We start from the raw sequence: 14,438 nt of genomic DNA on the forward strand, positions 1-14,438 counted from the left end.
ATTGCCATCAACTCGCCTTCTAGTCTTCCAGGTATGCCCAACACCCATTTTTATTCAATAATTCATGTTTAGACTAATTTTTTAGTTGAAAAATTAGATTTTTAGTTTAAAAATTATTTTTTTTGTTAATAATTTTTAGTTTTAAATTTATTTTTTTTGTTAGAAAAAAATGTGTTTTAGTTCAATAATTTAATTTTAATTAGAAAAGTATGTTTTTATTTTAAAAATTAGTTAAATTTAGTTCGAATTGTTTTTATGAATTGATTAGATTAGGATTTTTTTTAAACGAAACGAAAACCCAAAAAAAAATCAAAACCAAAACATTTAGTTTACAAGATCAAAACAAAAACAAAAATGAAAACCAAAACCAAAAAATTACAACAAAAATGAAACTATTTAAAACATCTTTAAATTGTATACAACATACCCCCTATGACCACATAGGATCACATCACGTCTAACCCCTTACGACCACATATGACCCCATAGGATCAGCCATAGTGTCCAAAGGGGTCATGTATGTGGTCTTAACGGGTCATGCATGCACATTCTAATGTACATGTGTGACCCCTTATGACCACATACATGACCCCTTAGGACACTATGCAGAATCCCATGGGGTCGCACATGTACATTGTAGAACACATGCGTGTATCCCCTTAAGCCATCTCCTATTTTCAAATTCATTCCCCTTTTAAGCCACATTTGTCCTATAATTTAGTTTGAGCCATGTCTATATTATAACTTGAGTTAGAATGCATGTATGTGTGTGATGAGCCTTTACTAGGACCACATTCTGTTCTAATGGGTCATAATCTGGTCCTAAGGGCTCACACATGTGTTAGAACACATGTGTGACCCCTTAATACCACATATGACCCCTTTTACCATCCTAGTAGTTGGGTTATATTGCATACACTAAGTATAGGATGTTAAAAGGGCTCATATGTGGTCCTAAGGGGTCACACATGCGTGACCCCTTAAAACACAATGTGGTCCTAAAGGCCCATCACACACATGCCACTTTTTAGCATTTATGTACACAACATGTACCCCTTATGACCCAATTTGACCACATAAGATCTCCTATATTGTGTACATACGTCCATCCCCTTAAGTCAGGTGTCTTAAGTACATGAAATTAACTAATTAACTAATTACGACCATACCCCTCTTAAAACATACTATTACAATCATACCCGTTATAATGTATACTAGGACCTATTAACTATATTTAAAGTAAATCTTCTTATAAAACGATCCCCTTAACTATATGTATACTAGGACCTATAAACTATATGTATACTAGGACATTTTAAAATGTATACTAGGACCTATTAACTATATGTATATACTAGGACCTTATAAAATGATCCCCTTAAGCCACACGTGTGTCCTATATTCAAAGTAAATCTTCTTTCCTTTACTTGCCACATACATCCTATAATCTAGGCAAATGGTATTAAGTCACATACATCCTAATTAGCCCTATCATCTTAAGCCACATACATCCTAATTAGCCCAATCCATTTAAGTCATGTGTCTTAAATGATTAATTACAAAATTTACAGATGCTAAATTTGAAATTCATATTCTAAACTTACATGAAATTAACTAATTACAACCATACGGGCCTCTTAAATAGAATGTAATAGGTCCTATTAACTATATATTCAATTTATTAAACTTAATTATGATCAAATGTAATTTAATTTCGACCATGTCCCCTTAAGACACATGTAATTAGGAAATGTTGCACGTACATCTTATAATTTCTAGGCCTATCCCCTTAAGCCAGATACATCCTATAATTTATGCCTCTCCCCTTAAGCCACATACATCCTATAATTTGTAGATGCTAAATTTGAAATTCCTATTCTAAGTACATTAAATCAACTATTTACAACCATACGGGCCTCTTAACATACTATTACGACAATTCCCCTTTTAACATACTAGGACCTATTAACTATATATATTATTAAATGCCATATATATTAAATAGCATGAAATAGGTCCTATTAACTATATATTCAATTTATTAAACTTAATTATGATCAAATGTAATTAAATTTCGACCATGTCCCCTTAAGACACCTGTAATTAGGAAATGCACGCACATCCTATAATTTAGGCTTGTCCCCTTAAGCCACATAAATCCTATAGTTTGTAGATGCTGAATTTGAAATTACTATTCTAAGTACATTAAATCAACTATATTTACAACCATACGAGCCTCTTAACATAATATTACGACAATTCTCCTATTAACATACATTCAATCTATCTCTTTAAGCTAATCCCCTTAAGCCAATCTATTAACATACATCCTAATTAGGCCTATCCCCTTAAGCCAATTGTCCTAGTTAGGACAATCCCTTTAAGTCGTGTGTCTTAAATGGTTAATTATAAAATTTAATTACGTCCTATTTAGGCCTATCCCCTTAAGCCAAAATTATCCTATTTATAGTTTGATCCCCTTAAGCCACGTGTCCTAACTGTAGGCCAATCCCCTTAAGTCATGTGTGTCACTTGATGATTAATTATAAACATTTTCATGTAGATGTTAAATTTTAAATTCTTATGTACATAATCATATATATTATATGTAAAATCGTGCATGTTCTTGATTTCATATGTACACATGTAATTTTTTATCATTTATCTATTTGTAAAGTTTGTATATGTGTATATATGTTTACAATGTATATATATGTAGATTGTACATGTTTTAAAATTATTTGTAATTTAAATTCATGTTTTAGTTTCAAAAGTTAGATTTTAAATTCTTATTTGATTTTTAATTCAATGTATAATGTGTATATATATATATGCAGAGCTCAGATTACATACACATCATCACATGGATTTGTTTGATATAGAATATTTACTTAATGAAATAGGGCCTAAGCAACCCCCCCCAGATGACCCTACCCATGGTGCACCACCTCCACCCCCACCTCCTCCTCCACCTCCAACCCCACCCCCACCTCCTCCTCCACCCCTACCCCCACCCGATCATCATCCTCCACCTCCTGATTCTGCTGAGGGTCGATTTCGAGCCATTATTGATGAGAATGTTGTTTTCATACAGGGGAAAGTTAATGAGATCCTTAGAGCACCACATATATCCCCACACATGCACCATTTTGCATCAAAGATGCAAAATGTTATTAATGTAGTTAGGTCTATAGATGCAGAGCTCGATTCACATCGAGCATGGAGAGAGGAGAGACGCCGATTTTATTCTAATGGCCTCTCCTATAAGGATATTTTGAACCTAAGAATAGACAAATCTTACCTTGTTCCATATTTTCAAACCCCATCATAGGTGAACCCATTCTACCAAATAAATCCCGCATATCCCTGGGGCGGTGTACACATCGAGGCATGGCCGATAATTTTTGGGATTGATGGCAGATGGTATTTGATACTCCACCACATGCCAACTTAGAGTGCCCTTTATACTTCTTGAGAAAATTATATACAGAGTTTTTTTTGGGTTTAAAGCCCAATTATTTTGATATAAGAGCATTCCAGGGTGTTGGTGGTGGCATGCCACGAGATAGGTTAGGGGCATATATTGACCCCAATAGACCTACTCATCGCTAGGCCATTGTGGCTCCTATGCCTGTTATACCTATGACTGTTCATCAACGTTCTGTTATCTCCACATTGGACTCATTGACCACACTCACTGGTAGCCTTAGTCAGCAGACAGCCAATTTGTTGGACTGTGGTGACATTGATACTGGTGAGGATGATGTTGACATGAGTACATCCATTCCACGTACATTGACACCTCATTTTTGTACGAGTTGCCATCGACTATGCTATGGGCCTGTGATGGTCTAGACCTTGCTTCGAGTTCATATCATGGTCCATCCTCTTCAGCTGCACGAGGAGCATCCACTGATCATGATAATATTGGTTCATATTTCGATTTTCTTTGTGCCGATGATCATCCCATAGATCATGATTTACATGGTAAATAGGTATGGGGAGATCCAATACATACATGTACAGTTTGCAGTTATATATATATATATATATATATATATATATATATATATATATATATATATATATATATATATATATATATATATATATATATATATATATATATATATATAATTTTACATAATTTATATAGATCTCTCTATCTATATGTCTTCACTATTTACACATTTACATGTCTCCAGCCCATGTTTGGGGCCACTATGACACCGACTTCCACATCGGATTACCCATCTACCACTGTGGTGAGTGCAGCTCCTCCAACATCAGTTGTTGCGGATGAGCAAAGAGATTTGGTACGTTGACACTCTATCTTAATTTATATATATTTAGAGATTTAATTAATTTTGTTCATCAAACTTACATTCAATATTTTAAATAAATAAATAAACATCATGTACATTTGATTTAATATCTAGATTTAATTAATTTTGTTGTACAGGTGGACACGACCATCAGGATGAGTTTACATCTAGATGGGCCGTATGATCATCTTGATCCTCTTGATAGTTTTCTACATACATCATCATCATTTCAGGTATTTAATGTTGATTTAAATTTAAAAAAATTGATACAAGTTTCAGAATCATATTTTATTCAAAAATTAAATTAATTGATACATATAATTGACACGTGCAACTATTTTTTAAATACCTTGTAGGACCTTGTTGATAGTGGCTCAGATTTGGTTTGACCTGCAACTTCAAGCCTAAATCAAGCTACATACAAAAAAATGACTTCAAAAATATATCTGAACACCTAATTTTCAGATTTTTTTTAAACAAAAAAAACCCATTATCTTACACACTATCTAGATTCCAAATATATAATTTTTTAAGAGAATGGATCAATATTTTTAATTTTAAAATAATTTCTAATGAAAGAGATCCATAAACTTGAAATAACATGGTTTTTTAAAATTTTAATAACTTTTTTGTCTTTAAGTTTTTTGAAAAATATGGCATCAAACTACAGACAAATATATACAGTTTTAAAAAAATAAAAATTAAAAAATTTTAAGTTTAGGTCAAATTATGCTTGGCGTACACGCAGATTTTTCAAAATAGTGATTATGCCCAATTAAAAATTAACAAAAAAAAATATATATGGAAACAAATTACAAAAAAATATTCTCATCAAAGATGAGTGAGTTATAGATCTTTTCCCAAGAGGATAAAGAAAAATAGTTTCATTTAGGTCAAATTATTCTTGCTGTATACGGGCATGGTATGGTCCTAAAAAGTGACTTTTAAACTATAGGTTTTACTAATGCCTATTCAAACTTATGTTTTAAGATCTGGGTATTGAAAAAAATTACATATTTGGAAAGTAGACTTCGAGCACTATATTTTCTTTTACTTAATTTTTTCAAGAATCATCCTTTAAGTGCCTCAAATATTTAGGTCAAATAGGACGAAATCGAAAAAAAGGGAAAAAACTTCCACTTTTTGGCCAAAAAGTGGACACAACTTCTTGCACTTACCCAAGGAGTAAAATGTAGTGTTAAATTATAAGGGAATACAATTTATGACACTATGCATCTTATTGGTTGACTTAGTTATTGTGTTTCAACCCATGGTTTAGACATTGACTAGCTTGTTTCATCATGCCACATGCATCAATATTAATGTTGAGTATGTCATCATGTTAAATTATGACACCTTACACATGTATAATGATATTGCGATATTCTTGGTGATTCAATTAATGTTAAATTATAACAAAATTTCTCATTCAATTATTATCTATTTACACTCTAGGTGAAACTTCAGGGCATTAGACATGTCCGTTCCATTCCAAGACTCATCTTCCAACATGTGGAAATTTTTAATTTTAACACGTGAGATAAAATAGATATTTAATTAATAATCCTCCTTCTTTTGAGGTTATTTAATATTTTTTAGAGTATTTTTCCAATCACAACTAGCTACTACTTTTATTTTTGGATTCCTTTCAAAACATTTTATCTAAAGATTGAAAAAATAATTAGACGACTTATTTTGGGCTCCCTGTACTAATAAGAAAGGATTTTTATTTCCATTGATATGACTTTGGAGGCATTGCTTTCTTTCAATATAGTGCCAAGGTTTCATTTTATGTACTAATAGATTATCATAATCATTAAAGGCCATGAAGCTTTGAACATTTTGATTTTGAATTAGAAATCCTTTAGCATGTCATTTGTTTTTTCTACTAGAAGGTCCTTGGGCTCCATACCCTTCTTATCATGAGAAAATCTATTTAAATTTTAAGCATTGTCATAATTAAAAGTACTTGAAATTATAGGAAGTGTTTAACCCATAGCTTATATGGGATGGAAATAAACTTTGTAATGGTTTATCCATTAATAAATAGAATAGTTGGTTGTCTATAATTATTTCTTACAAATATTACTTGCTTGCATGAAGCCTTCATATATTTGTGGTTTGGAACTCTATAGTAGGGGGATCATGACTCCATGTGAATTCATATCTACGACTACCAAGAATATTTTCTCTTGCATAGAATTCAATGTTAAGTTTAGGCTTTCTAATTAAGATATAGAGTTAACAAATAATAATTATATTTATTCCTACCAATATACTTCACAAAAGTAGGGATGAAACCTTAAATATATAGTGTAAATTATATTGGAAATGATATATTGACACATTATCTCACAAATATAGGCCTTCAAAGAAGTATACCTTGTTTTCAAACCATGATTTCTTAGTTTAATCATAGATGGCATTTCCATTCTTCATTGAGTACTTTGCATAATAAATTTTAAATAGTATTCCCTATAATTCTTCAACTAAGTATTTATTATTGGTTTGCACTTTATCATTTTGTTCCTATTGATACTTAATTAGCTCATCTAGGATCTGTCAAGAATCCTTTCCCATTTTTTAGACAAAATAAACGCTAAAGAACCTTTTCTAATTATATTTGAGAGCTTATAAACTCTATCTTTTGGTTCATATTTTTTCAAGACATTCAATCGTAAGGTTTCATTTTATGTATTAATAGATTGTTATAACCATTAAAGACCATGAAGCTTTGGATATTTTGATTTGGAATTAAAAATCCTTTAGCATGCCATTTAGGTGTCATGCTAGAAGGTCCTTGGGTTCCATACTCTTCTTATCATGAGAGAATTCATTTTAATTTTGTGCACTCTCATTATTAAAAATACTTGAAATTGTAGGAAGTGTTTAACCCATAGCTTATATGAGATGGAAATAAACTTCATGATGGGTTATCTATTAATAAGTATAATAGTTGGCTCTCTATAGTTCTTTCTTACAAATATTACTTGCTTGCATGAAGCCTTTATTTATTCGTGGTTTGGAACTCTATAGTAGGGGGATCAAGAATCCATGGGAATTCATATCTATGACTACCAAGAATATTTTCTCTTGAGTATAATTCAAAGTTAAAGTTAGCTTTCTAATTAAGATATAGAGTTACCAGATAATAATATATTTATTCCTACCAATATACTTCACAAAACTAGGGTTGAAACCTTAAATATATAGTGGAAATTATATTGGAAATGATATATTGACACATGATCTCATAAATATAGGCCTTCAAATAAATTTACCTTGTTTTCAAACCATCTTCACATGATTTATTAGTTTAATCATAGATGGGATTTCCATTATTCATTGAGTACTTTGCACGATAAATTTCAAATTGGTTTCCCTATAATTCTTCAACTAACTATTTATTATTGGTTTGTACTTTATCACTTCGTTCTTATTGAGACGTAATTAGCTCATCTAGGATTTGTCGAGTATCCTTTCCCATTTTTTAGACAAAATAAACTCTAAAACACCTTTTCTATTTATATTTTAGAGTTTATAAACCCTATTTTTTGGTTCATATTTTTTCAAGATATTCAATCTTAAGGTTTCATTTTATGTAGTAATAGATTATCATAACCATTAAAGACCATGAAACTTTGAATATTTTATTTTGGAATTACAATTCCTTTATCATGTCATTTTGTTGTCTTATTAGAAGGTCCTTGGGCTCCATACCCTTCTTATAATGAGAGAATCTATTTAAACTATGTGCATTGTCATTATTAAAAGTACTTGAAATTATAGGAAGTGTTTAACCCATAGCTTATATGGGATGGAAATAAAGTTTGTAATGGGTTATCCATTAATAAATATAATTGTTGGTTCTCTATTGTTCTTTCTTACAAACATTACTTGCTTGCATGAAGCCTTCATATATTTGTGGTTTGGAACTCTATAGTAGAAGGATCAAGGCTTTGTATGAATTCATATCTATGACTAGCAAGAATATTTTCTCTTGGGTAGAATTCAATGTTAAGTTTAGGCTTTCTAATTAAGATATAGAGTTACCAAATAATAATTATATTTATTCTTGCCAATATACTTCACAAAAGTAGGGTTGAAACCTTAAACAAATAGTTGAAATTATATTGTAAATTATATATTGACACATGATCTCACAAATATAGGTCTTTAGAGCAGTATGTACTTTGTTTTCAAACCACCTTTGCATGATTTCTTAGTTTAATAATAGATGGCATTTCCATTCTTCATTGAGCACTTTGCACAATAAATTTCAAATTGTTTGCCCTATAATTTTTCAACTAAGTATTTATTATTGGTTTGTACTTTGTTAGTATGTTCCTATTGATACTAAATTAGCTCAGCTAGGATTTGTCAAGCATCCTTTTCCATTTTTTAGACAAAATAAACTCTAAAGCACATTTTCTAATTATATTTTAGAGTTTATAAACCCTATATTTTGGTACATATTTTTTCAAGACATTCAATCTTAAGTTATTCCCATCACTTGTGGTCCCTCCAGGTGTTTGGCCTAGATTACTTGTTAAAATGATCATAAATGATTTAAGGAGGAGAATATTTTATGAGTTTGGAGATGCGATAATTTTGTTATTTTTACTAGTTGTTCTATTGTTGTTCACTTCTCACTTCGCATTAGAGGTAAGATCATTTTGGTGTGTTGATGGAGATTTAGCTGCAAAAATATACTTTTGCACTTGAAGTAGCACACTAATACGTATTGTTAAATGAACGGTTAATTCATTTTTTGCCAAATACCTATTGTCCTTAGCTACCCATAGAGTTCAATAGTGTCTTCATCAATGCAGTCTAACAACTCCATGAGACTATCTCTCTCAAGAACTTTTGAATATATGTATTTAAGATATCTACACTAGTAAATTAATATCTTCATTCAATTCATCAATTAATTGTAAGACATATATTTTGTATACATAAAAACGTATAAAGCTTTCATGTGAAAAAATATAAATATATTAAAAATAAAATATTCAAAAAATAAAACATCATTAACAAAGATGTTTAAGGGTAATAAAATTTCGATGGAGTTGTTTCTAAAATAAGTCTTTCTAGTCATATTAACGAATATTGAAGTAAAAATAACCTTTACCTCATGCAAAAGAACCCTTTAGACAAAAAGCACTTAAAGCAATTAATAACCAGAGACCAAGAAATTGTCGACTCTATAAAACTTTACTACACGACACTGAGTAATTTCTTGTCACATAACACACTGACAAAGAAGATATTGAACAACTGGTTTTATAAAGAAGATGTACTGTAACCCCAACCGTCCCTTCAAGTATTTGAACAACTTTCTTCATTGATGGTCTGAGAATAGGATCGTGTTGAATGCACCTGAGCCCCAGCAATACAATTCTTTCAATCTGTGTTGCGTCAATTCTTTTCTCAAGGGATGCCATGGCAGAGCTCCATTGACTTTAAAAGTCTTCCATATTTGAAGCAATCATACACCCAATCAAACAAAATCATTTCGCTCTCAGGAACATGGAATTCAAGTTTGTGGTGATGAGATGAAACAACAAACGCACTTTAAACATGGCACCTGAAGTGAAGTTTCTGTGTAGGAAAATTTAGGGTTTGCTGTTTAAAAATGAACCCTTGCTCACGTCATTGTGGGGTTTTCGGATGTGTTCGGATAGAAACATTGAACTTAAATTTTTCCATATAGGGTAAAACATCAACAGAAAGCCGTCAGCAATCCAGCTGTAAAGAAGAATAAGATGGAGAAAATAGCTTTCAGTCAATGTCGTGATATTGTATCCGCGTTCATCCATTGGAAATATGCGAATTTTGTAAGGTAGGAGAAGAGACCGCTGAATATTGAATACCCAAGATAAATTGACTGTGTTTTGTGATGGGGACGGGGTCGGTGGGGAATATATTGGAAGTCGGTAGCTTTAAATAAAATTGAAGTGAAGACTTTTTATTTTTTTTGGTTGTAAACGGTTAAGGAAAAGTAGTATTATATGGAGAATTTAATTTTGTATGTGTTCTAGATCAAAATTTTGTGTATATAAGATTATAAATAAGAAGATAGGAGATTTTATAGTTGTGGTTGGTATTTAATAAGATAATATATATTGAAATTAAGTTTATTAAATAATTTAAGTAATATTTATTGGAAGTCATATGTATTAATTGTTTGGTTTCGTATTTAAAGTAGTGTGTTTAAATTATTCTTGTTAAATAAGAAAGGTAAAATATGTTTTTTTTTAATAAAACTTAATTGACATTGGCATCTAAAGTTCAATTTTTATATTTAATATATTTTTTTTAGGAAGATATTTTCTTTGTGATGAATAATAGTAATTTATTTTAAAAATGAGGTGGTAAAGAATAATAATCACTTTAATGTTTAAAAATAATTATTTAATTTTTTTGTAGTTCATTTGTAATTGATAATCGTTATTGATTTTTTTTTATACTCTTTACTTAATGTCGCTGATATTGGTAAGTAGATCTCACTTTTGTAATGTGTATAAATATGATTTTTTATGAAAATTCAAAATTGCATGGTTCTTGATTCAAACATATTAATGCATATTTCATGTGTAATGGCTCACACAAACCTATCACTTGTGAGCATCAATTACAATGAGTGGCTCATATGACACAACACTTGTTTAAAGTTTTACAAATACAAATGAAGTTTAGGGGACTTGATCTTAGGTGAAACTCCATCCTTAGGTGCATTTGAGTTGGGGTAGATGGAAATATTGTTTAGTGGATCACTTGCATTCATAATAGATGGATTTCTGTGAACCACTACTCATAAAAATTGGGTCAATGAATATGAATAATTTTTTTATGGAAAAGCTTGTTCAACCTTTCTTCCTAATGATTCAAATTTAATTATTCATTGCATGTATTTATTAATTGTGGTAGTTTTAAAAATGCGTTGAATATCTCATGATGTGTGTAAGTGTTTGTAAAATGTTGTTATGGCACTCTAAAGTGTAAAACATTATTATAATGTATATATATTATTCATATAAGAATGCAACTTGGGGTTGGTTTATTGATTGAGAATCGTTGTGTAGGCACAATTCATCATAAGAAATATTTAAATGCTGATAATGGAGTCATTATAGACTTTACAAGTTAGTAAAATTATTTTGACTCATGGAATCAATCTTAGTATAAGTAGAATTACATTATGAATCCCATTTACAAATTACAATTTAAGCATAAATAAGAGTTAGTGTTACAATTTTCTTACTTTTGCTACAAGTACTTGAAGTGAATAGTTATTACAAGCTTTTGTGATACATAAGCATACATCAATCTCTTAACATTAATCTTTGTAAAGTAATTCATTTTCAAGTTGGGACAATTGGATTCACAAGTCGATGTTTCAAAATAAACATCAACATGACTATCCTTCTTAGTTAGTATAGATCACTATTTAACATAACCTTTATTTTAGACATAAGGATGAATAAAGAGAAACATGTATTGTATATTCACAAGAACCAAAAATGAGATTTTATAAAAATATAATATGATGCAATTTTGATAGGACTGCATGGGTGGTTTCACTCTCTATATTGAAACAATGGATTTACATTGCTTCTACTACCTACACATCATTTTGGTATTATATATCATGTGCTTTTTATAATAATATTTCAATTACAAAGATGAAGTACAATTACGTGAAATAGCTAAGGACACATTAATAGTCTCATTATTAATAATTTGTTTTGAGTTATTTAAATTTATTCTAAATATAATTGACTAATGATTGATGTATAATTTCATAGAAATTTTCAAATAATTACATAAATAAACATTTGAGATGATAGAATGGCTTGAAATATCAACTCGTGATCATATATATTAAAAAACTAAAAGTCTATTCACATATACATGTTTTTTTCAATATTTTGATATAAAATTTATATTTAAAATGTATTTATATTTCTACCATATTATATTTGAAACATATTTTTAATTTATAATATGTTTGCAAATTAACTCATTTATTAATAACCTGGTAAATACATATTTTATATACAAGAATATTATATTTGCATTCGAATTCTTACAAACCATGAAGCATTCATGTGAGAAAGCATAAATATATTAGACAATAATAATAAAAATTAGAAAGATACATAAACATTTAAGAAGACGTAACCGTGCTTAAATTAAGATGGAGTTGCTTCTACCTTCCTTCTAAACCTATGGGACTAGAGAGCTTCGATTTTATGAAGAAGATGCTGGATGAGGGGGCACTCTAATCTCAATTGTGCCTTCAAGCATCTGAACAACTTTCTTAATTGATGGCCTCAGCGAAAGATCTTCTTGAATGCACCAGAGCCCCACCAATACCATTCTTTCCAGCTGTGCTGCATCTACACTCCTGCATTCCTGTTGCTCAACCAACTTGACAAGTCTCCCATATTTGAAGCAGTCATAAACCCAATCACACAAAATCATCTCATCTTCGGGAACCTGCAATTCAAACATCTTCCTGCAACAGATGATTTCCAATAGCACCACTCCGAAGCTATACACGTCTACTTTCACAGTAACTGCCATGCTCTTCTGCCATTCAGGAGCAATATAACCGACGGTACCACGGGCAACAGTAAAAGTCCTCGTTTGTTCTCTGCCAATCAGTTTGGATATTCCAAAGTCGCCTATCTTAGCGTGGTAATTTTCATCCAGCAGGATGTTCTGAGGCTTTATATCACAATGAAGTATGGGGGCTGTGCACTCTTCATGTAAGTAAAGGATTCCCCTTGCAATTTCCAAAGCAATTTGAACACGTAGTACCCAATCAAGATTGCCTCTAACCTTAAATAAAACTCTGTCTAGAGACCCAGTGGGCATGTACTCATACACGAGAATCTTGTTTGAGCCCTGGTCGCAGAAACCATAGAGCTGAACAAGATTTTTGTGGTGGGTTGCTCCGATGATACCCATCTCTGTTCTGAACTCCTTTTCAACATCCTTATGTCCTCCTTGCTTGACCAGATCGTCAAGTTTCTTCACAGCAATTGCTCGTCCGTCAGATAAGACGCCCTTGTAGACCTTCCCAAAGCCGCCTCTTCCTATTTCATGCTTGAAGCCTCCAGTTGCAGTGGAGATCTCTTGATAACTAAATGCCTTCAACCCTACTGGATTAGCCTTGTGATGCTCTTTCAAGGATTCCAGTTTGGGTCGGCATTTATAAATCCAAATCAATAACAAACTTGCTGCAAAGACAATGGAACAAACCATAAGGATTATGCCAGTAACCATTAGGCCCTTCCCCTCCTTTTTCTCTTTTGAGGGCATGGCGGAAACAACGTTGTAGACTTTTACCAAAGCAATTCGTGTGTCGTCTTGCCTGCTCGTTCCCAAAGGCATTGCCTTCACCCAGCAATGTTCCCCGTTGTCAAGATTGGCGTAGATGGCCACAGTGCAAGAGCAATTTTGAAGGCATAGCTGTTCGCACGCAGTTTGACTCATCGATGTCCGGTGGTCAGTATCATTTCCAGGCCAATCTATGTGCGAAATCACGTGCATTTCTGCCCCAGTTGCACAAGTTGTATTCTGCTGCTCACCCAAAACACTGATCACGAGGATTAGATAAGAAACATATATCAGATAGCGGAGGATACTTGTAAAAGCCATAGCCATTTAGTGAATGCAAAAGTATGTTTGTGCTGATGAAATGAAACAACATATGTACTTTAAAGGTAGCAGAGCTTGTTGTCGCAGGCCCAAGGAAGTTTCTCTTGAGGAAAATGCACGCTTTGCCGTGCGAGAATGAGTCTCAAGCCCTTGGTCTTTTAACGCGTAAGACCGAAGCATTTACGCAGCCACGCAAAACGTTTTTGTTACGAAAGAGACGGTTAACTAGCTTTTTAAACGCTCCTCTTACACATCTTGAATTCTAGGTAGTCGGATAGCGACGGGTTTTTCAGACTGCGGACAATTTCAAATCACAGCTGTAATTGATAACAACATAAGCCTACCAGACGTAGTTGTAGTCATATTAGAACGCGGTTAAATAAAATCGCGATGTCTTACGATGCAAAATCTTCATGTTATCTCCACAGAAAAATTGTAAGA

The 14,438-nt window shown here is 31.8% G+C and overlaps 1 protein-coding gene across 1 annotated transcript; it reads right to left on the minus strand.

The window, feature by feature from the left end:
• Positions 1-12,440: 12,440 nt before the first annotated feature.
• Positions 12,441-14,011, minus strand: LOC131043771 (G-type lectin S-receptor-like serine/threonine-protein kinase LECRK4). The gene has a single exon (XM_057977009.2). The coding sequence runs from the start codon at positions 14,001-14,003 to the stop codon at positions 12,582-12,584; it is 1,422 nt and encodes a 473-aa protein (XP_057832992.2). The 5' UTR covers positions 14,004-14,011; the 3' UTR covers positions 12,441-12,581.
• Between the last annotated feature and the right edge of the window lie 427 nt (positions 14,012-14,438).

The sequence above is a fragment of the Cryptomeria japonica genome, chromosome 7, assembly GCF_030272615.1.
Source record: "Cryptomeria japonica chromosome 7, Sugi_1.0, whole genome shotgun sequence".
NCBI lineage: Eukaryota > Viridiplantae > Streptophyta > Pinopsida > Cupressales > Cupressaceae > Cryptomeria > Cryptomeria japonica.